We start from the raw sequence: 24,075 nt of genomic DNA, 5'->3' as shown, positions 1-24,075 counted from the left end.
CCCCATGTCTGTGTAGATTTCATGTCATCAAAAATAAAGGAGTTACTCACAGCTAGACACCAGTGTACCCCCAAGTGAATGGGCACCAGAAGAATGTCAACAGAAAATATATCCACTTTCTTTGTCCACCGTTTCACCGCCTGATAACCAGCAGTTTTTAACTTAGTGAAGAAAAAGGTATTAAATGCATGTACACTTGGAAATCCCTTCTCTTTACTGCGTTCCATTAGCATATTCATGTAGAAATTGATGATCTGCAGGAAGACATTACACATTAGAACAGTCAAGACAGTGGAACAACAGGGAGAGAGCAGCTATTATACTGAATAATTAGCATGTCATTACCATATGTTTATATATTATGTTATGGATCCTAGCCAACTCAATGAATGCTTCAACAGAGAGATTTAAAATAGCCAATTTTTACTCAATATAAAGATTTTATTAATCATACTTCTGAAAGTATCACACAACTAAGCTAACTGCTGGAAACCAGAACAAATAGGTAGATGCTAGCTAGACTTGTAAAAAACTAAAGTTAAGGAGAGAGATGAGGCTTCAGAAAAAAGGAAACAAAGGAGCGCAAGAGCAGCTACTTTAATATCTTTATACTGAGCAAGTGGATCCTGGCTCAGTTCTTATTCTTCCTACACCCTTTTCTTCTTCCTCTCGCTCTGACAATTTCCCTCTCCTTCCTCTGTGTTGAGACAGGGTCTCCCCCGTAGCAGACTGGCCTGAACTCACTATACAGCCTAAGCTAGCCTCGAACCTGTGGTACATCTCCTGTTTGACTGCTGAGTGCCGGTATTAAAGACTTTGAATGTTACATGGTCTGTACAAAGAGAGAACCCAGCTCCGCATCTGAAGCCTTATCAGCCACACTGCAGTGGCAAACTGCTTAGGTTTCAAGCAGATCGAAGTGACTAGAAAACCGTGAGACAAACTAGAAAAATACCTGCAATAGCCCAGCAATTTCATTTAGGAGCAAGACATGATGTAGTGGAGAATCATTTTTGTTAAAGACCTAAGAGTCAAGTTGTAAGCATGAAGAACCTAGGTGTTTAGCTTTCTTGTCTCTGTTGACTGCATTACTCCTTCAATATCAAGTATGAGTACAACAAATGTAAATGCTTGATAGAGGAGACGCACAATTCTTCCTGCCAACAAAGCAAAGTCTTCTACAACAGTAACCATGCTGTCTGCGGTTCCAGGAGGTCCACGACTCCCTGGTATGAAAGCTTAAAAGTTGCTGGGCCCAAACTTACAGCATACTTACTAATGTGAATAGCTGAGGCCAGGCCAGTGTCTGTCAACTAAAAGGAATGAATGGGCTAACTGAGCCACAGCTTGGAAATATGACTATGAAAACAGGCACATTTTTTCAGAATGTTTTTTGAGGAATGGGAAAATGCCCCTGTCCTTTGACAAATATTTACACACCAGGATGCCAGAGCAGTGAGGCACTGTCCAACAGCAGGGAGCACTGCCAGGAACACACCCGAGCATGGTCTAGAGCAGAGAAAGGGCCTACAGATACAGATGTAGAGGCAGCTTCAGGGAAACTGAATGAAGAGCTCTAAGGCAACAGGGGCCAGGTCTGAAGACAGGGTTCTGCCTGAGGCTCTGATCACTACACAGTAGACCCCGAGGAAGCAGAGGACTTAGGTTGTGGCTTTTCTATGTGCAGAAGCTAACCAGTTCTTGGTTGTTTTAAATAATGAAAAGCAATCAAGGTACAATCAGATGGTGTGTTTTCAAATATAGGTATTCAGTTTAACTGCCAGAAAACAATGGTCCTAAATGATGTATCTCCATATGTAAAAATAGCTTTTAACGCAGGCGTATTGGCCCAGGCAAGCACAGATTTCCAGATAGTAAACTACAATCTCTACTGAGAGAAAATTAAGCGAAAAGTATGGATAAGTTTCCTCTCAGAGAATTGGGTAGAATCTACCCAGTCTACTATGTTATCCAAACATATGTTATAGTTACTCACTATACCAAAAGGTACAGTATATAGGCAGATAACCAGACAGTTACTGAGAGCCAACCTTTTTGCATACTTGAGCAAGCAAAAAGAACTAAAGAGAAGGGTGAGAGAACATGGCAGAGAGTTAAGGAGAGTCAAGCACACAAAGCCACGCAGGCACTTTTCTCCCAGGTGTCCAGCAGTGTTGTTACCACTGGAATCATTAGCTTGAAGCCTAAAAAGAGGGAGGGGTTTGACATGTTATATGTAAGTATCCTATTTTTCAGAAGGAAAAAGTTCTAAAAGCAAAACAAGTTTTTACAAGTCAGTTTTTCCTCGCTCCCTGAAAGAACCAACTATAATGCAAGACTGGGGAGGACATAGAATCTTTTTTTCAGTGCTGTGTCTTGCCTCCATCCAGGTTTTTCTTCAAATGCTTCCTTCTCTAGCTAGCTAGTTAATTGGGTCTGCAGTATGATCTGGGTTACTTTCCATTTTCTTTCTCCCCCAGCAGGGGGAGTTTGGCGGCCCTGACATTCCACATCCTCAGCTGAGAATTTGCAATCTGACATGCAGGCTTAGTCTAGACGCAAGTCTCTCCCCCCCAGTGAGGAGGGCTACCACAGTTCAGCCAAGACACAACACACTCAAAAGAAGCTACAAAGGGAATCCTCCGTGCATCTCACTGAGGGGGCCTGGGAATGAAGGAAAAAGAAATGAGAGAAGGGATCACAGTGTTCAAGATGAAAGAGAAGCCGTGAAGCCACAACGTTTGCTTGTATTCTATGAAAACAAGGGTCCCTTCCTTCTCCACCGGCGAGCTCTCTCTGCCATACAGGATTTTCTTGGCCTAGCAGATCTTGCATCCCCTTTGAAATACGGAGCAAAAGTACACCCGTCTGGGGTCTTGCTGTCTGTCCTGCCACTAAAGCACATCTCAAAACCACTGTTAGGCTAGGCCACTTGTCACCCTTTCTGGCGTGTACTTGTCTGCTGCCTGTGGCTGCTGGTGCCTAAAAAACTTCCTTCTCCTCCTGGAAGAGGCCGGGCCATGAGCGTCTGCTTGTCTATGCATCCTTTTTGAGGATGGGAAAATTGTTTACAGTGTCTTTGTTCCTTTTATATTCTATTTGATGTATTGCCAGCCTGAAGCTGCAAAGAAGTTTCTCGTTAAAGAAAAATTCTACAGTGTTTTCTTTTGTAATTAAAAAACATTTATTTTATGTATATGAGTGTTTTGTTTGAATGTATGTCTGTGTACCACTTCTATGTGGAGCCCCTGGAGCTGGAGTTACAGATGGTTTTAAGTTGCCATGTGGGTGCTGGGAAGCAAACCTGGGTCTTCTGCAAGCTTCCAGTGGTCTTAAACACTAAGCTATCTCTCCAGCCCAGAAAATCCTACAGTGTTTTCAAACTAAGACTGGATAGAGAGCTGAGGAGGCCGCATTCCCCCACCCCAAATGTTACCATGGTAACATAAATGGTCACTGGTATTTGTATCTTTTTTTTTTCTTGCCCAATAAAGCAGATAAATCTAGAAGTATCATTCCCTAGCGGTGAGGTGTTGATGTTTGGCTCTTCCATGTCTACTCTGAACCCCAGTGCTTGGCTTAGGAAGAAATGCTCCAACAGTCCTGGGCATGACAAGACTCCTGATCAGACACTGAGACAGGAAAGTAAAGAAAAGCAGCACTTGACTATGGTTCTGAGCATATGACCAAGATCTAGAGTAACTTAGAAAATACAGCTTCCATGATTTTGTCCTCTTGTGTGTAAATTCAAGAACAAATGCTCAGAATTACTGCTAAAGTTTTAAAAAAAAGGACAGACAGGCAACAACTACATTTATGAAGAATTATTACTATTTTCCATATGACCTTGCTTAAGGTCCTGTTTTATTAGAGGGAGTTTGGGGAATATTCCAGAAGACAGCTATAATGATATGGAAGGAAGCCTGTGTGTCATCCTACAAACATTAGTTTCTGATGGTTTCATTCACATGGATACATCACACCTGTCAGGTCTATCATATTCACGTAATTTTCTTCACTTAGTTTCTTTCCTTCTTAGATATATGATTTCTTCACTATTTAAAAAAAAAAAAATCTACCCCCAGTTCTAAGTTTTGTGGGCTATTTCCTCTCTATAGAATATTACTAGGATCAACCTATTCGAGAGAATCATCAACTATGACCACTACTAGCCCTCTCACCCCCTTTTCCACTGTTTTGTGTGTGTGGTGCTGAGGTTAAAACCCTGGGCCTTCTGCATGGTAGGCAGGAGCTCTAGCACTGAGCACTGGACTTCCACTAAATATTGTGTTCTGAAAGTTAGAATTCTTGACTAAAAAGCATGAGCTCCAGCTCTAGATCTTGATTCTGCAGCAAAAGATCCATGGAACACGGTGCTTCCTTATAGCCTTACTCTTTTACTTTCCACAAGCAATCAAATAGCAACACTATCTCTATATACAAGGCTACTGCAAGGCTGAAAAGCTGAAAGACATCTTTCTCTTCAAAGATGAAGCTTACAAATAGTAGCCCAGCTGCTTTACTTCCAGCACTCTGTAGGCAGAGTCAGAGGCAGCAGCAGCGGCAAAGGCAGGAAGATCTCTTTGAGTTCAAGGCAAGCCTGGTCTACAGGACAGCTAGGGAGGGCTATATATAGATACCTTGTATGGACAAAATCCAAAAAATAAAAAGAAGATAGCCCACATGGTTAGCTGTGGCGCCAGGATATTTGTTGTCTGTTATGTCGACTCTACCTTAATTCCTCCCTCACCACGGGGTAGATCATTTCGACTTGATGTTGATATGGCTGAGTTTAGTCACACATTTGTATGTTTGTGCCGTTTCTTCTTTGTATCTTTTTCCTTTTGGGTTTTTAAATGCACGTTGGCTGTGCTGTTACTTTTCTTTTGAGATTCCATCTGCACACTTGGGCTGCTTGATAACCTCTTAGAACTCGCTGACGGACTTCTTTCTTTTTCCCTAGCTCACCCTGGGTATCTATTGCTACATCTCCACAGCCACGATTTTACAGATCAGAGCATATCTCCCTTATTTCACTTCTCTCAGGGACAACTGATGTACTGCCTTCTTACAATGTATGAAAATAGTTTTGTATGTTTTGTTTAGTATAATTAAAAAAAAAAACAAAACAACAACAATGCTCAGGCCTTCAAAGAAGCAAAGACATCTAGCTGACAGCAGGCCTCCTATCAGAAGCATTAACACACAATCTTAAAGCTGAATGGCTTCAGAAGTCACGGAACCCAGTCTCTAGGATTAGTAGTTGCTAGTACTGACACCCACTTGAAAACCCGTGCTCACTTCGTGCCCACTTCGCATCTACTTTGAAGGTGAATTCTCTTTCATCTTATTCTCCTCTTTTTAGATATTACTAATGACTGGTTTCTTGATCCAGTATAGAAATCTCCATCTACAGTATCAATTTTATCAGTCTTTTATTGTGTGTGGTTTCTGTAGGATAGTCAGTTCCCATATTCTATTTTTGAGAAGTTTTGTTTTCTTATGTGGCAGTAAAAATCTCAAATTAGACCTCTGAAACTCTATAGAATTTAATAAGTTCACTTATGAAAATAAAATTGAAAATATACTGAATAAATAGGCATGGAAATTGTTGTTTTGTTTTTCGAGACAGGGTTTCCCTTTGTATTCTGGCTTTTCTGGAACTAGCTTTGTACACCAGGCTGGCCTCAAACTCACAGATATCTGCCTGCCTCTGCCTCTGAGTGCTGGGATTGCAGGCGAACATCACCAATGCCCGGCTTTTATTTTTCTCTCTAAAAAAAGAGATCAGGGCCAGGAGTGGTGGTGCCTGTCTTTAATCCCAGCACTGGGGGTGGGAAGGGTTGGGGGCTGAAGCAAGTGGATCTCTGTGAATTTGAGGCCAGCCTGGTCTACAGAGTTCCAGGATAGCCAGGGCTATGTAGATCCTGTTTCAAAAACAAAAACAAAAAAACAATACACAGTAAGCAAATATGAAAAGAAAGAGAGACCAGGGTAGCAGAATGGTTTCATACATACCCCAAATGCAGGATTTTTGAACCTTATTTTTATTATTACACATATGTATATATGTATGCATGCATGTATGCATGTATGAACATGGTCATACCATGGCAGACCTGAGTGGAAAGCAGAGGACAACTTGTGGGAGTTGGTTCTTTCCTAGGTGGGTCTTGGGGAGCAAAAGCAGGTCACCAGCCTTGGCGGCAAACACCTTCACCTGCTTGGTCACCCCTCTTGCCCTGGATTTTCTTTTCTGTTTTTCCCTTCTGTTCCTCCTCTTCTTTTGGAGTACTGAGGATTTTCTTTCTTTAAAAACTGAATCTGATTCTTTTCATTTCCTAGCTCTTAAATTATTTTGTCAATGGTAAGAATAATTTATGAGTTACCTTGTTTTGCAGAGAATTATTTAATACATCCTATAATACTAACAGGACACACAAAACAAAAATGACTATTTACAAGAGTATTTGAGGAAAGAATAGAATTCAAAAAAACATGAGCTACTTGTCAAAGAATGAGTTTTCATAATTGCTGAAAAAGAATTAAGTATAAAATAAACATTAGAATTTAAGTATATCTAATAGCTCATCAAATGTTAGCTATTTAAGCCCAAGAAATATGAAACTTAAAATTGGTGCTTCTTAAAATATTATCATCTTGAAGATGTGGCTTTACCCCTGCTTTGAAAGTTAATGGTCTGAACTCAGAAGAAAAGCACTCCCTCCACCGCTATGGGTAGGTGTGGCAGGGATAAAGTAGAGAAGGGATCTTTCTTTCCCTGCATCTACACTAAACCATGTAATTTCCAGTAACTCTGCATGCTCTAAGTCCAGCCTCTGATGGGTACAGGGAAAGGAAAGTATGTCCTGATGAATGCTGTCTCTGTAAGGAATCTGAGGTAACTGCCACAGTAAAGGACGAGAATTCAGCTTATATCTTCCTCACTGCTGCCCCCTAGGTTTAGCATAATGTATAACAAACAGGCTACAATCCTTTTTTGGAATAACTGACTTTCTTCTCCAGTAGTGACAGGAAAAGAAAAAAGGGAAAAAGATCATTGGTCAAAAACAATTTATACAGGACACTTATTGACTTTATTGACTCTTGTTTTTCTCTTTAATTCAGTGAGCTCTTCTCCAGTGTTTCATTACCTGAGGAGCTGAAAGATGTGAGTGAGGTTTCTAATTGAGCCATCAAATCATGTGTTCCTTTATCATTTTTAGTAAAAAAAAATAGTAGTCATAGAGTTTATCTAGTAAAAGAAGCAGCAGCACAGACAATGGAGCAGCTCAGCTGGCCCAGAGAAAATCGATGTCTTGGGCATGATGTATGGCCTTAAGTTCTATAAATCTAATCCCCTAATAGATCTGATTTAAGACTCTGAGGCAGTGGCTTACAGTAAGCACAGTGCCTGGGTCTGCTATTTACTAGCGCTAAGACCTTGGGAGTTTCTTAATCTTCTATGTTTTGTTTGTCTTTTAGATGTTCAACTTGTTATATGCACATAATAATAAATAAAGTAACAACCCTTCTTAAATAAAACAGACTTTTAAAGGTTTACGATGAAGACAGATAAATTTAAAGATCATGGCATAATTAATATATTTAACTGAAACTGGGAGGTAAGAAGTCATTCCCCCCTTTTCTAGTTATCAACTACATAAAAAACAATTTAGTTTTTTAATGTTGGCCTTAAAGATATCACATCTATGGGCTGGAGAGATGACTCAGCAGTTAAGAGCACTGCCTGGTCTTCCAGAGGACCCAGGTTCAATCTCCAGCACTCGCATGGCATCTTACAACTGTGTGTAACTACTATTCCAGGGGATCTGACACCCTCACACAGACATGCATCCAGTCAGAACACCGATGTACATCAAATCAAAACAAGTAATTAAAAGCAATCATGTACAAATGAATGCTACGTTAGAAAGCTTATCATGAACAATTTAAGTAACCTAGAGCCACAGAGGAGGAAAAGGAAGTAGACTAGAAATCCCAAAGTTTTCCCTCATGCTGCAATGAGGTCAGACGTTAAATATTTGCTCAGAGATATGAACTGCAGAGCAGTGCCATAGGCAGAGTAAGAATAGCCAGGTGAGAATAGCCTTCCCTTCAGCATGTACAGTAACAGTCTTTCAAGTACACAGAAGCACTGAGAGACAGTAAAAGGCTTCTCTGTACATATCTGTTCACACAAAGGCCGGGAAGAGGGACTCAGCTCCAGTCATCTGAGAAACAGGGAGATAGTAATTCTATCTGCATATCATATAAGTGAAGATTACCTCATCATTGAGCCAATTCAGATGGTTTAGAGTTTGAATATCTTTGCGTGTAATGGTCAGGCGGAACGCTTCGCTGAGGACTTCATCTTGGTTACCATTACGGAAAACATTCTTTATTTCTTTCTCCATTTCCTAAGAAAACAAATGAGCAAACATAATAGTTTCAGAAAAAAATGGTTTCTCACCAGACTGTATTTATCATTCCTTAACTTCCTACAGTTCACTGTTATCAGTTTATGACTATCTAACATTCGGCTTCTCTTCCTTCAGTAGTCTTTCTGGTTACTGCCTCCCACCCACCTAGCTCTCCCCTTCCTTTTCCACACAACGTTCAGATCCTTGTTTCCTATCAGTTTCAGGAGACTGACATAACCTTTGCTTAAATCTTCCTAGTTCCTTAAAGGCTTCATTATGTCTGATATTTCTGGTTCAAGTAGTTTTCCACGAAACAAAAGCTTTCACAAAAGGTAACATGAAGTAAAAGAAGCATCCTTTAGGCAGGTGTTCTTTTCAGAGACAATATTCTGTTTCACTTTTAAAGATATAAAAACATGGACTTTAGGGCAGCAGTGAAGCATGTGGAGCTCACTGGCTACATGGTAGCTGTTTCATTTTCATGGTGCTGGCAATCAAATCCAGGTCCAGGGGCCTTGCCCCAAGAAGCAGCATCCACCACCAACCTGCACCCCAGGTCCAACAATGACGGGAAAAAGTATGAATCAAGAAGCTGATTTTAAAAACATGCATAGACTTCTAAGCATTTTCCAAAAATTTCATAGTGAATTATTACTGCTTAAGAAGAAACATTATAAAAACAAAATATGTATGAAAATGTCATAATGAAACCCATTCCTTTGTATGCTAATTAAAAAATAAGACAAAAACAAAAACAAACAAACAAACAAACAAAAAGAAATAGCATTTCTCAGCTCACAATTTGCTATCGAATTATTTCCTATGTGAACCTGGGGTGCAGTTCAGCATATATGAAATGCTGGGCTCAATTCCCACAACTGTATCAAAACAGAACAAAATCTCCCAAGCCAAACCCACAAAATTATTTTTTGAAATATAAAAAATGATTAAAAACAAATATAAAAGATAAATTTACTGCATATCTTTTCACTGAAGCTGCTAAAACTCACCAATAATGAACCCAGCAATTTTTAATCACTTTTAAAAGTAAACATTGGTGCATGAAGACAAATAAAAGAACACTTTAAACATCGGGTACTCTCCTGTGATACATCTGAAGCTGACCACAGCACCTTTTCTAAACAAAAACCAACCGCAGAATTTCTTTTTGAGACAGGGTCTCACTACGGAACTCTGGCTGGCCTGGAACACCTACGTAGACCAGGCTGGCCTCAAATAGAGAGATCCACCTGCCTCTAGTGAGAGCATGCTGGAATTAAAGGCCCTCACTATCACATCCTGTGATATAGGAATTCTACTGTAGAAATTTGCAGTATGTACTTTACCTCTGTAATTTCAGGAAATTCATTTTCACTATCAGTTATTTCGTGACTTTTTTTCCTCGTTTCTTGGACAGCTGTTACAGGAATCTCCTTTTCAAGAGGTACACGAAGGTGCAGTTCTACAGAATCAAGTACCGCATGCTCCTGTTCCTGCAGTCTCTGGAGACAGAACTTCAGAATAAGCAGGACAAAGAAATCTACCACTGGACGCTTCAACTGAACCACTCTAATGCCATGCTGCTACACCAGTGTGCAGCCGTCACTCAAGCATGGGACCCTCCCCAGCACCACAGCCTGGTGTGCTACTTTTTTTATAATCCATTTAATTTTTGTTGTTGTTGTTGCTTTGTTTTGAGACAGGGTTCCTCTGTATAGTCTTGGATGTCCTGGACTACTTTGTAGACCAGGCTGGGCTTGAGCTCACAGAGAACCGCCTACCTCTGCCTCCCCGAGTGCTAGGAGTATAGGCGTGCATCACCACGCCCGGCTTACTTTTATTTTTTGTGTGTGAGTGCTTTGCCTGTATGTACACCAAGTGGGTGCCTGGTTTCTGAGAAGGGCAGGAGCGGGTGCTGGATCCCCTGCACCTGGAGTCACTGACCGTTGGGAGCCACCATGTGGATGCTGGAACAGAACCTGAGTGCTCTGCACAAGCAGCTAGTGCTCTTACCTACTGAGAAGTCCTTACTCAACACTGCTTGTTTCTTTACCTGGTTTTGAAGCCGCAGTGCCAGTGCCTTCTGCTCTTCAATCTGGCGCAATCTTTCCCGAGCTCGAGAATCATAAACACTAGTTCTAGGAAATGAAAAGCAGCAGTCAGATCAGCGTTTCGGCTCTGACCACATCTCTGCAACACATGGCAGATAACAGTGGTGAAGAGAGCTCACACATGCAGAAATTCCACTTAGACCTCACCACATTCATGTTTCAAGACACAGTAAAACAACATGGTTACTTAAACTATTCTATCACTTCTACTGGGATAATTTACATATAATTAGTGTGACTTCTGTGGGTATTGGTAAATACAAAGCCCTGTTTCAAAAGTGTGCCTCTCAATGTGGCTGGTGAGAGTGAGGCTTCACCCTGAGCATCTGAAAGCAGGGCCGAGCCCCAGGAGGGCAGACAGAACACTATACTGTCAAGGCTGCAGCTAATTTTTATGTATTTACACTCACAAAGACCAAGGGCTGAGGAAAACTGAAAAGGTTTTAGCACTTGAAACTAAATATTTTCAGTTATTTCTCAAACTCCCTAACAACTCAATAGTTTAATGGTAAAATAAAGGCAATTACTTTATTCTTTACATAGCTAGTTTTGGAATATTTTCCAATTTAACTTAGTGTCAATAACTGTTTCATAGTTGACAAATATGAAAACAGAAATCTCCTAACTGGGGCAGGAGAGATGGCTCAGTGGTTAAGAACTCCAGAGGACTTGGGTTTGGTTCCTGTTATTACCCATGGGGTGCATCACAACCCACTTATAACTCCAGTCCCAGAGAGCCTCCGGCCCTCCCAGCCTCTGCGGGCACTGCATGCACAAGACGCATAATCACACATGCAGGGAAAACACCCGCACATGTGAATTACAGATACATGAAATCTGCAGAAGCAAACTATTTTAATCTAAGAGAATCTTAGAATCTTAAAAATCCAGTATCTGAAGGGAATAAACAGGTCATTTTTACTGAGTAAAAACAATTAGGATAATTAACTAGTTTTTTTTTTCTTCACTCCTTCCTAAATGAAAATGAAATGATAATAAAAAAATATCCAAAACAATAACTTACAATTCTTTGATCCACAGCTCTGCCTGGAAGAAAATAGGGCTACAGGTGGGGAAAGAAAGTAAGCAGAGTGGTTAGAAAATTCAAAAGCAATCACTTCAACAGTTTGTAAGACTACTTTGCAATCACAGAGTAACAGATATCCAACCAACACAAAATAACTAAGCGAAACTTAAAGAGCAAAATTACACCTGTACTAAAACAATGACCTAAAGATCTGAGGGAATGAAGTTCAGCCCAGTTCTTGAATTGAATGTGAGAATAACATATATTAAAAAAAAAAAAAAAAAAAAAAAAAAAAAAAAAAAAAAAGATGTCCACTTCTTCTAAGAGGTTATATTAAGATAGAAAATTACTGTTCTAAATGGCTCAGGCTGACAGAATTCTTAAAAGATCTAATCAAATCTTGAATTCTTGGACTTCTCAGTCTGAGTCAAAACATACCCACACCAAATAATAGGACATAGTGAAAATCTCCACCCACAAAATAGTCCATGTCAAACTGGCTACGGAGTCAATGAGGCAAGGTAGAGACACAGAAGTCAGGCCTGTTCCAAAGATGACAGGCCTATTCCATTCCACAGGCTCTTGTGGACAAACTCAATGAGCGCTAAGTAGGTCACAGGAGTGTTAACTGTTCCAACAGCTTCCCCCCTTTCAACTGCTTTATCTCCTTGCAAATCTCTGAGAAATCTATCACAGAAACAAATGGAAGAATGAACACTTTCCAAAAGAAAGCCTTTGAGGTCCACAGAACAAGTACACAGAGCATCATCTTGAAAGCCAGACTTGGCTCCACATAGTTTTCTGATTCTGAGTAGTTAGCTTCAGTTTCAAGATGTGTAAAATACAGTGTGCTTAGAGCTCTTTTAGGTTCCCATTCACCCATAGGCTGTGACTGGCAAAGCAAATACTGGTCTGCCAGCGCAGTGTCACCTCTGCACACCTGACAGTGCAAGAAGACAGAAGGCTCAGAAATCTTCAGTGCAGTGTTAGTGAACATCACAAAGAGGAAGTAACAGGAGAAGATGCTTATAACCTGACCCAAAGACGTAAAAGGAACTGTCCAGGATCTCGCACTAAAGGGTCATGAATGTGTCTACACTCCTTATTAAAACATAAATTTGATGAAAACAGAGATTTTTGTCTATTTATAAGCTACTGTATCCTCCTCAACTAGAATACTGCCTGGTACAGAGCAGATCCATGACTGCTGAGTAGATGAATAATGTCGAGGCAAGTACTTCACTGACTGCGGCATCTGTTGGCTAGGAAGGGCAATTATGAAGGAAACTGCATTTCTGAAGAGATGTGCTCTTACTGCACATTGAGTAGTAAGAGCTACAAGCTTATCTGTACACTGTTGTTCTTAGTGCCCTATATGTAGAACTGCTCTCATGGTTTCATTTATTGTTAAGCCTCATGAACTCTCCATATTAATTAACCTTTAATATAATACGTAACATGAAATTATTACACATCCTTTACAGAAAACAAAAACTTGCTGAGGTTCAGAAGGACAAATTATATTAGAACCACAAGTATTATAAAACTTATCTGTTCAATTCCAAAGACTATGTTTCTTCTAGTACTGTAATGCCTTTCAGCACGCTAACATGTTAAACAACAAGGAAAGCCGAGTACTGGGCTACTTGAGAGGGCATTTGGGCTTTTTTGGATGATCGCCTATGTAGGAAAGCTTTACTTACTAAGCACCCATTGCATGTGAGGCCGGGTTCAAATTCACTGTGCAGATGAGGATGACTCGACCCTCCCGCTTCCACCCTTGCAAGTGCTGGAATCCAGGTGTGCACCACCACAACCTTACAATGTGCTATTCTTCACACAGTCAACCGTAAGGTGTTACACTGGACTTTTATTGACAAATGAGGTTCAAAAGAATAACCTGAATTTACACAAAGGCCAAAAAAAGCTACAAGCAGAAGTCAGACCTGCCTCTAAGTACCACACAAGAAATAACAAATCCAAACCTTCCATATATTCAAAAAGACTTAACAGAGAAACTTTTGTAGAATACGCAAAGCTTAGAATAGATATTAGAGCTGCAAAGTAGCTGATTTCCTGAGACAGACATTCTAGCGCCTGTAATCTTCTCATAAAAGCCACTACCACTATCATCCTACCAGTTACACTGCCAAGGCACTGTGTGATGATGGCATAGCAGTCTGAGTAATTACTAAGAGGAAGAAGGCTGGATACCTCCAGGAGAAGTAAAGTTCTACGTGGAAGAGTACATTTGAACTGAGACTTATACCACTAGTGTCAGACAAGTGAAAGGAGACAGCACATTAAAGACAGAAGGAACAGTGATGCTAAGACAAAAATATATATCATACGTACAAACTAAGAACACATACAAAAGGATCTGTTCACCAGTATAGCTCTAGCCACGTGGTGCTGACACACATCTTTAATCCCAGCACTTTGGAGGCAGAGGCTGTAGGACCTCTGAGTTCCAGGCCAGCCTGCTCTACAGAGTGAGTTCCAGGCCAGCCTGTCTACATCCCCACATATATATATATATATACACATATATATATGTGTGTGTGTGTGTGTGTGTATGTATGTAAATATATATAATATATACATATTCTATATAATATGTATTATATATGTGTGTGTATATATGGCTCCTTCTCTGACTTCTATCATTTGGCATTTGATCACAGACTTCCTCAAGCCATTGTAAACAGTACCCCCAACCCTAGTCTCTCTTACTTCACTTTTCTTCATAGCATTGATAATTACCACTTTTTGCTCACTATTTGTTTGGCAACCTTTTATAAAATGAAGGTCCTTATAGCACTTGGGAGGCAGAGGCAGTCACATCTTTTTGAGTTCAAGGCTAGCCTGGTCTACAAAGCAAATTCCAGACTAGCCAAAGCTACACAGTGAGAGCCCGTCTCAAAAACAACAGCAAAACACCAAAGAAACAAAGAGGAAAATAAAATGTGGCTCCTTGAGAAGAGGGAGTCTTAGTCACTGTTGCTATATGAATGTCTGTACCAATACTGAACACACAGAAGGTTCTTGATAAATACTCTTTAAAGGAAAGAGAGTGCCAGAGAATTTAAGACATGCAAAGGAATTCTTTTTATATTACATTAAGGCATTCTGGCTTAACCCTAGTTTTAAAAAGTATCCTTGAGGCAATTTAATAACTGTAAATCATTAAAGCTCTTTAATGATCAGACATGAATTTTAGAAAGACAAGTATGGTTGCAACATGAAGGCAGACCATGGAGAACTTAGTGCAGGACATACTAAAGAAGATAGTGAAGGCTGGAGGGAAAGACAGAACAGGAAGTCACTAAACTAACCTGAAAAACACATGAAAGAGATTTAAGTGGGGGCAGTTTTATACTATGTAACTAAAGGAAATGAAACTAGCCAACCCCTTCCCTAGGCTTACCTGGAAGGGGGAATCTGAGGTTCTTTCACTTTGAGTAAAATCACAGAGTCTGATCCTAAACAAAGAAATATAAGAGTATTATTAGTAAAATCCCACCATTTACCAGGTCTCATTTCAGTTTAAGTTTCTACATGTTATTGTGTTCTGTGCCACAAGCATAACATTATTCATAGAGCCAATAACAAGAGCCTATGGATACAGTTCAAGAAGGAAAAGCAAGCAGTTCCACTTTTGCCCCAGATATAAGGAAGCACTAGACACACAAGCACATCTGCCCATCGGCATCTGTCCTCGGGCCCTGCCTGCTCTGTGCTTCTTCCTCCTGTTTCCAGGGAACATGAACAGCCACAATTTTTAAGGCTTAAGTTCATGACACAACATGTACTAAATTAGGTAGAAGGAAAAGAAAAAGTAGGAAAGACAAAGGTAGAATTTGCAGAACTAACTTCACAAGTACAGATTTTGTCACTGTGTATTTTAAATGCTTGTCAAGAGCAGGGTCATGTGCCCCTCAAGTACTATGACTCTGGCCTGACTTAGAAGATGTACTAACAGCACCAGGGCATGATGCAACGCCATGCTGAATGTTGTCTCCGTCTAGCTTCATCTCAGTAGCCTACTACACAATATGTATTTCTGACATTGGAGAAGTTTTCAACTTTTGATTTTTGGAAAAAAAAAAAAAAAAAGATAATTTTCGGTAAATCATTTCATAAAATGTAATACAAGTTTTCATCTATAGTTAAATAGTGATATCCTAACAGTTGAATTCCTAAGTAAGAATTTTCAGAAAGTGATGCGTATAATGATGACGACAGTAAATCATATGAACTGAGAAAGGTGGAAGCCGTGAGAGGCAGATGCTCTGTATGCGTATCTAGCCATGTCATCTAAAACTTGCTTTACGTTACAATCTGAATACATACTTTATAAAACGAGGATAGTTATCCTCATGACAAAATCTTCACCACCACCACCAATGCTTAGGCTGGTATGGGTTAGCTGAAAATCAGGCAGCAGATTCCAGTTTCTAAAATGTTCAACCCCTCTGACATAAAAAAAGCTTCTATCAAAATTAAGGGTTATATGATAAATACTTGATTAATGCTTGAAAATTCACAGAACTTAAGAGAACCTCATTTGTATTATAAAGTAAGAGAAGCAAAAAGAAATCCTTGAAAGCAGGGATGAGTGAGGGGTGAGTGAGCTTTGACTTCTCAGGAAGTTAAAATGCCTGGCATGGTAGAACATGTCTGTAACCCCAGCTCTCTAGAAACTGAGGTGGTAGAACTGCCACAGTTCAAGACCAGCCTACCCTAAACCAAGTGCCAAGCAGCCCGTGATACACAGTAAGACCCTTAAAAAATTTATACCATTCCTTTGTATGTAGGAAGAAAGCATACCCCTTAAAAAGAAAAGAAGGGATGAAGGGATGGAGGAGAGTGAGAAAAAGGAGAAAAGAGGGATGAATTTTATTTGTGGGTTTGGTTTTATCATGGTATGGCCACCTGAATCATGTGTATGTAATGAAAATCTCGTATGTATTAAGTTATATGTATTACAGTTTTGCCTGCAACAGATCCAGGGAGTAGTTAGCTGGATGTTATTATTATTTACCTTCAGATTGTGTAGTTGATGCTGGTACATTATCTGGCTGATGAGAAGCAGAGAGGTGATGGTGGGAATCAGAGTCTTTGGATCCAAACGAAACATCTGGGGTACCAGGTGACAGGGAATGTGCAGTGTGGGACAAATGCTCCTGTGCAGGTAAAATGCTGGCAGATCCAGAGGATGAAGTATCAGAGCCAATGACATGAGACGCACAAGAGCTTCCATTTCTCAACAGTGAGTCTTTTAAAGAGTTCTTATTGGAACTAAGACACCGAGACCTAGTAGAAGAAAAGGTAATAGTTTCAATATCAAGTAGTAAACTATAAAGTTAGGTTCACATGAAAGATGCTTTTGTGACTCACAGGTGTAAAGGAAAATGTGTGGTGGGCTTGGCTACAGAGAACTGTTTCCCTGTGACCATCTGCAGCAACTGTCTGTAGATCTCTTTTTCTTCTTCTTGAACTGTCTATAAAGGAGAGAGAAAAAAAGATCTTAAATACATCCACTGAGGCAAACACTTTTCAAATTAGCAGGCAGATAGACTCTCAGGCCTCCTTCCAAAGCTCTAGCAGTCCTGAAGATAAAGAAATATTGTACAGTGATGATACTCTGAAGGTAATATGCATGAGAGGGGCTAAGCAAAATTTAGTCTCAGAGGTAGCTTGTTTTGGAAAATTACAGTGGACTTACTAATGCTGAGAAGCTATTGACTATAAAACCAGAAAGCCATGAAGCAATTATTTAATCACTCAAACGATAATGAGTCCAGAAATAAAGCACTTAAGACTTCTAAATCAGAACCCTGAATCATCCCTGGAGTTCTGGTTCTGATTTAAAGGTCCTGAGGAGGGACGCACACAGTCAAGCGCTGTCAGCTCTTTACTCTATGCAGGTACAAGTATTTTTTCAAAGATGGTTTCCATCTCTACCATTTATTTACTTATTTTTCTCTAAGTCTCAATTTAGTACTTAGAAAAAAATAACTTGTAAATTTTCTCACTGACTTGAACATCTACTATGTTTTAGTCATTTGATATTCACAAATTGAATAAAATAAGTTTACAGCTTTTGTGCGTTTAGATTACAGTTATTATAGAGATCGTCAATCAAAAACTTGTTCATGGCATAAAGAAAATTAAAGGGCAAGGGGGCTAAAAGTTGATGGTGGGCAAACAGCAAGAAGAGATATGATCTGAAAGGTAATCTTCAGCAGAAACCTAAACTAAGGGAAGAAGTTAATGATGAATATAAGGATGTATATATGCAAATGCAAAGCCTACGACAGGGATGTGCTTGATGTACTCAAGTGTTTTAAGATCCACACAAAGGAAGAGTAGAACAAAGGAGGTCACTGGGAGGCAAGGATTCCATGAGGATCCACACCTGCAAAGCCTCTACTTTACACAGCACTAAAATGTCTTTCTAAGAAACACGTCCTGGTGCCTTTTTCAGCCACTAATCTTTAAAAATGGAAGTGTTATATTTGCATCGATATGTCAATGAGTGCATTAACATTTTATTTAACTGTAAATATTTGTTAAAAGCAGAATGAACTAGGCAATTAACTTTGAAAGTAAACAGACACTAACATTTCTCTTCCCAAATCTTTCACTGTTGCTGCAAAGTAAATTATAATTATGCTGTCATTATAATGTTACTCATTTACTAGATGCATTTAAATTGTGAAGTAGGACAACTACAACCCTCCTGAAATTTGAACAGCTCAGTGATTAAAACAAAAGCAATAATTAGGTAAGCGTTTGGTGGACACAGATCCCAAGGGGAAAACAACAGCTTGCAGTGTTGTCTGCAGGGCGTCGGGGTCCACACCATTTTACACCTGGTACATTCATAGTGCATCTATGATACTGATGACCTTGTCTAGTATCTGACATATCGGTTAAGTTCTTGAGAATGGAGTTCAATCCTGTGAAGCACCAGAAATGACAAGTCAGGAGAACAAAAGAGAGGCTATATTCCAAGAAGAGAAAGAACGCCAGGAATCAGAAGGGACAAGACAGCTCAACAGCATGAAGAAATAGAAAGGTGACCTAAAGGAAAATGTGTGTACAAGCTTCTAGCCCCAGCTCCACTCCACAGGGGATTTTTGAGTAAGCTTGAGTGTACACAGCCTGAGAGCGTACACAGCCGAGAGTACACATGGCCTGAGCACACACAGCCTGAGTGTGCAACAGAACTACTCACAACTAGCAGTTTTAGATTCAACAGTCTCCCACGCAGCGGGCTTCCCTAGAAGAAGAAATCAAGAAAACAACAACAAATACTGCAGAGCATGAGGGCGGGAAAGAACCTTTACGTGCTGTTGGTGGGAATCTCCACTGAGGAACTGGTATGGAGGCTCCTCAAAAACTAAAACTAAAAATAATATATGATTCTGTTACACTCCTTTTGGGTATTTACCCAAAAGAATAAAAAACAACAAAACAAAAAAAAAAATACAAAATTTCATTTGTAGAGTACCTGTCACATGAAAATAAATTATCATCCCTTTGGGGTCTGAGACAGGAGGACTGCTGCAAATAAAGGCCTCTCTGGACTTGAAAGCAGGATGGGGGTACCTGCTAAGACCTTGTTTAAAACAAACAAACAAGCAAAAACAAGAAAGAAAGGGGTTGGGACAACGAACTACTTTGACACAGAAAAAAACACCTGAGGAATGGAGCCAACAAGAGAGAGCAACTAGGAGCTTATATGATCAAATACTTATATGCATAAGTGAAAATTTTACAATGAAACTCATTATGTACAATGAATACCTACTAATACAGAAAACTATCACACAGGAAGAATTTAATGAGACTAAAGGATATACATCTTCAAAAAGGTTTACTTTGGTTTCAAGCAGCTTAGCCAATGAAAAAATGTTGTTTGGGATGAACAATGGCATGCAGCTTCTAGAAGAACAAAGTTCAGTGCGATTAAGGTGAATTGCAGGGAAGGTGAAAACTGGAAAGGTGAACAAATGGTGTTTGTTGTGTACCTGCAGGTACACACGTTCATCACACACAGACATGGAGCAGTCTCTTCATTACAACATGTGATTGACTCTACAATTAGGTGGCACTTCTGTAAGTACAGCAAAACTGAGCTGTAACACTGTAAAAACCTAACCAAAAAAAAAAAAAAAAGAAAGAAAAGAAAAGAAAAGGCTGGCACATGCCAGTAATCCCGGCTCTCGGGGAGGCAGAGGCAGGCAGATCTCTGTGAGTTCGAGGCCAGACTAGTCTACAGAGCGAGTCCAGGACAGGCAAGGCTACACAGAGAGACCCTGTCTCAAAAAACAAAAACAAAAACAAAACAAAACAAAATGGGACTATATAAACCTAAGAGAACAAAATGAGTTTCAGCAAGCTAATATTGTTGTAAATCACTGTAATTTAAAATTCTAAATTCATAGTCTCTCATTTTGCATAACAGATTTACATAGAAATAAATATGAAGCAAAATGGTTAAAAGCTTTTCTGCTAAATCCAAAATGTTTGGGCTTTGGCAAAACTACCAGAGCATTAAACAAGGAAAAGAGTGCAGGTGTCCTCACTCCACAGACCATGGCGCTCCAGCCACAGAGCGCTGCTCAGGGAACTGTCTGTCTCACAGTAGCACCTGACTACAAAGAGAGATTTGTGGCTTTTAAATGTTTCCCTCCACATTTATTTATTTATTTATTGTGGGAGTGGGCACATGCGGAGGCCAGGGGACAGCTTGGAAGAGTCAGCTCTCTCCTACTGTGTGGGTCCAGCGATAAACTCAGGTTGTTGGTTGCGCTCAGCAGCACGTGCTGCAATTCCTACATTGCAGTGCCACCTTGCTGGCCCTTGACTTACATTTCTACTATTTAACTTCTTACTGTCGCATCATCTTCTCCTTTCCGAACACTTACACTCTCTTTTACAGTACTGCACAACAGCACAAAACACTCTATACCTGTGCAGCTCACAGTGATCACATGTGGCTGTGATGTTTAAGTGACCAGTGTAACTAAGAAGCCACAATTTTATTTCACTTAAATTTATTTGAATGGTGCTAGGTAGCACGGCTTTTCAGTGTTGCCCTATGAATTGACAGTTGTCCAGTTACTACTTGTGTGTTTCTAATCTTTCTCAAAATCCCCATCTTAAGAGTCCAGTCAGCGGCAGTTCAAAGACAAATCTCAATTCTTAATTAGGTATTAATACAGCAATTTCCTTCTTTACTTTAAGCAAATATTTTCATTTTGTAGATTCCAACATTTCTATGAAGATTTTCTTTTTTACAGTTTATAAATTTCCATAAAAAAATTCCCTAGTTCCAGCTAGGCATGGTGGCACATGCCTTTACTCCCAGTACTTGGGAGGCAAAGGCCAGTGAATCTCAATGAATTTGAGGCCAGCCTGGCCAACATAATGAATTTCATGACAACAGGACTATATAGGAGACCCCCCAAACAAAACAAAATGAAATAAAACCTCCGCACCACCTAAAACACTCTAGTTCCAATGGAGAAATACTATTACCTCTGCATTACTGGTAATTACCATAATTAAATACATAAAATATTTGTTGAATAGTTGATAATGATGTCTGTTCTAATATTTGGATATACATATAGATGTTATTCTCAATTAAAAGTGGTTTCTTAATTGGAGAACATAGACCAGAAGTCCATTGACACAAAATTTCCTGCACCTCATTTCCTAGCTGAGGTTAAAACCTCATCACCTCACTGCTCCAAGAGGAAGGGGAATGCCGGCTCCATGCTCTCTCCTCAGCCAGTCTCTGGCCTGGAATGCCGGCTGGGAGAGAAGACTTACCTGGTTAGCCCACGTCCTTGGGGTGGCAGTGGAGGTGACAGGAAGCAAGGAAGCCAGGAAGGGACTGCCATCAAATGACGGTCTGACAGAGGACTTGCAGACCCTACATTCCTGGGACACCTCTACCCAGCCGCTATGCTGCTGGTTCCCCTCCCCTGACAGCCATCTGTATCTCCTTCTAGAATAAGCACAAACCCTTCCAGTGCTGTAATTAAGAAGAAATTAAGCCAGGGAGGGCAGCTCACACCTGTAATCCCAATGCCTGAGAGGGTGAAGGATGAGGATCAAGAATTTGAGGCCAGCCTTAACTGCATAATGTGTTGAAGGCTAGCCTGGGCTATTGAGTGCAACCTCCCTCTCAACAAAATAAAAACAAAAAGAAAAGGGAAAACTACTTATGTATGCATGTACGAACTAGTACATACTTGGCACAAAATTCAATAATACAAAAGTGAAATAAAAATTAACTGGGTTAAGAAGTCAGCTGAGTAGTAATCATGAATGAAGCTCTGTCCCCAGCAGGACTGACCATTCCCTCAAAGTCAATCTCCCTTTTCCTGTTGTCACTCAGCTCCCTCACCAATGGCAAATAAGCCAGTTTCTTAGTCTTTGCTCTATTAAATGATTATTCTGTCACTTTCCTCTTGGCTATTTCAGGTTCAATACAAACTTAAAACTTAGAGAAGCACAACTTAACTAAACATTTACCATTTCACAAATAATCCTCCATCTTCAGTTAACAAAGTATGCAACTATCTAGCATGTAATACTGTATTTTTGACTCCATGCACAGTAAGCAAAGCTAGACAGGAATGTATCACCATGTTGTGTGAAAGGAAGCACTCCAGAAGAAACTTCAGAAGACCTGCACTCTAGACCTGCTAAACCATTTACTAGCCAGGTGACTTTTCTTTCCTAATCTGTAAGGTAAACTCACCTTTACCCATTGCACTGGGTTAAAAGAACTAATACTAATACATAGAAAGCACATTAAAATACTTCTATACAAAAGTAAAATCCCAACGCATTTGTATCTCTACAGCAACCAATACCTAATAAGATCCATGACAAATATGTAAATGAATAAACTCACACTTCTTACTACGCCAAATATAACCTGTATTACAGGTACAATTTCACACTTTATGTTACTGTGTGAAAAGAACAACTCAAGAGTCAACAGAACACTTTCTTTTGAGGAGGTCTGTGACCTCCAAGACCCTACACATAATGGAAAGAATAAACTGAAGTGGCTTTAAAAACTAATGTGTATGTATGTTTGCATGCAAACGTATGCACACACGTGGGCGTGTGTACAAACACAGCTGCAGAAGTCATAGGCTAACCCTGGGTATTCCTCAAGAAGCTGCCTGGCTCAGTTTCTGAAGCAGGGTCTCTTGCTGGCATGGAGGTCACCAGTGGGCTAGACCAATGAGCCCGACACCTGCCTGTCTCTGCCTCCCGAGAACTGACATTATAAGCATGTACCACCATGTTTTTATATGAGTTCTGGGACTTGAACTTAAGTCCTGATACTTAATGGAAAGCACTTTATTGACCAACCTATCTCCCCAGTCTCTTGCTGGCCTTCTATTTTTATTTATTTATTTCATTCATTTATTTTTTTTGAGACAGGGTTTCTCTGTGTAGCCTTGGCTGTCCTGGACTCACTTTGTAGACCAGGCTAGCCTTGAACTCAGAGATTCGCCTGCCTCTGCCTCCCCTAGTGTTGGGAGTACAGGCGTGTGCCACCGTAATCGGCTTGCTGTCTTTTTAAAAAGATTATTTTTATTTTACATTTTGTTTTTATAATTGAAGAAAATTGTTTCTAGTGGGAAGAACTGATGTTCCACAAAAGTCAAAATAACAAAAAACTGTTAAGCAAAGCTCACAGTTTTTACTAAAGAAAACAACAGTTCAAAAAGGTTGTGAAACAACAGGATCAGAAAGCAATAGGAAAAACAATGTTCTTCCAGCATTTTTGAACTTAGCACAAAATTTTAAAAAGAGTAATTATAGGGAAAAAAAAGCACAAAGAGGATTAGGTAAGCACAATGGCTGATAAGCACGTGAGAGCATGAAGGGCCCCTGCTGCTCTTAGTGGCTCTGGCCGCAGCTTTTCCTTACCTCTTCTGCTGTGCTGAAATGTCGCCTCTGAATTTTCTTAGGGCTTAACAGACTTCGCCGGCATGAGCCACTCCAGGACGGACTTGGGGCAGGCTTAATGGGAAATGACTTTTCATATGCAGACACATGGCAGTGATGGTTTGACTTTCCTGCAAAGCTGTTTGGTAATCCACTAAAAAAGAAATTTATAAGAACATTTAAGATAAGTCTCATGATTATTTGTACTTTCCCTTTCAAGAAATAATAAAAACATGGCTAGAGAGATGGCTCAGAGGTTAGGAGCACGGGCTGCTCTTCCAGGGGACCTAGGTTCAATTCCCAACACCCACATGGCAGCTCACAACTGTCTATAACTCCAGTTCTAGGGGATCCGACACCCTCATCAGACATATGTGCAAGGAAAACACATAAAAAAAAAAAAAAACAAACAGACCGATAGAATGACAGAAGTACATTTGTGGGAAATATGTAAGATTTGACACATGAGGTTATAACATCGGATTCTGCCTCTTAAAAGGTCTTAGACTGCTAAGTCACA

At 40.0% G+C, this 24,075-nt stretch overlaps 1 protein-coding gene across 3 annotated transcripts in view; it reads right to left on the bottom strand.

The window, feature by feature from the left end:
• Positions 1-24,075, bottom strand: part of Senp1 (SUMO specific peptidase 1) — a 51,104-nt gene that overhangs the window by 9,237 nt on the left and 17,792 nt on the right. For all 3 annotated transcript variants that reach the window (XM_055627081.1, XM_055627078.1, XM_055627080.1), the window contains exons 6-14: positions 23,538-23,709; positions 16,962-17,065; positions 16,606-16,877; positions 14,989-15,043; positions 11,559-11,597; positions 10,477-10,561; positions 9,770-9,925; positions 8,289-8,420; positions 51-254 (exon numbers count right to left, since the gene is read on the bottom strand). In XM_055627081.1, the coding sequence (XP_055483056.1) occupies positions 51-254; positions 8,289-8,420; positions 9,770-9,925; positions 10,477-10,561; positions 11,559-11,597; positions 14,989-15,043; positions 16,606-16,877; positions 16,962-17,065; positions 23,538-23,709 (1,219 nt within the window). The remainder of the gene's footprint in view (positions 1-50; positions 255-8,288; positions 8,421-9,769; positions 9,926-10,476; positions 10,562-11,558; positions 11,598-14,988; positions 15,044-16,605; positions 16,878-16,961; positions 17,066-23,537; positions 23,710-24,075) is intronic.

The sequence above is a fragment of the Psammomys obesus genome, unplaced genomic scaffold (genome assembly GCF_907164565.1).
Source record: "Psammomys obesus unplaced genomic scaffold, mPsaObe1.curated_primary_1811, whole genome shotgun sequence".
Classification (NCBI taxonomy): domain Eukaryota; kingdom Metazoa; phylum Chordata; class Mammalia; order Rodentia; family Muridae; genus Psammomys; species Psammomys obesus.
Note: the sequence above shows the minus strand (reverse complement) of the source record. Positions and strands in the feature narration are given on the sequence as shown.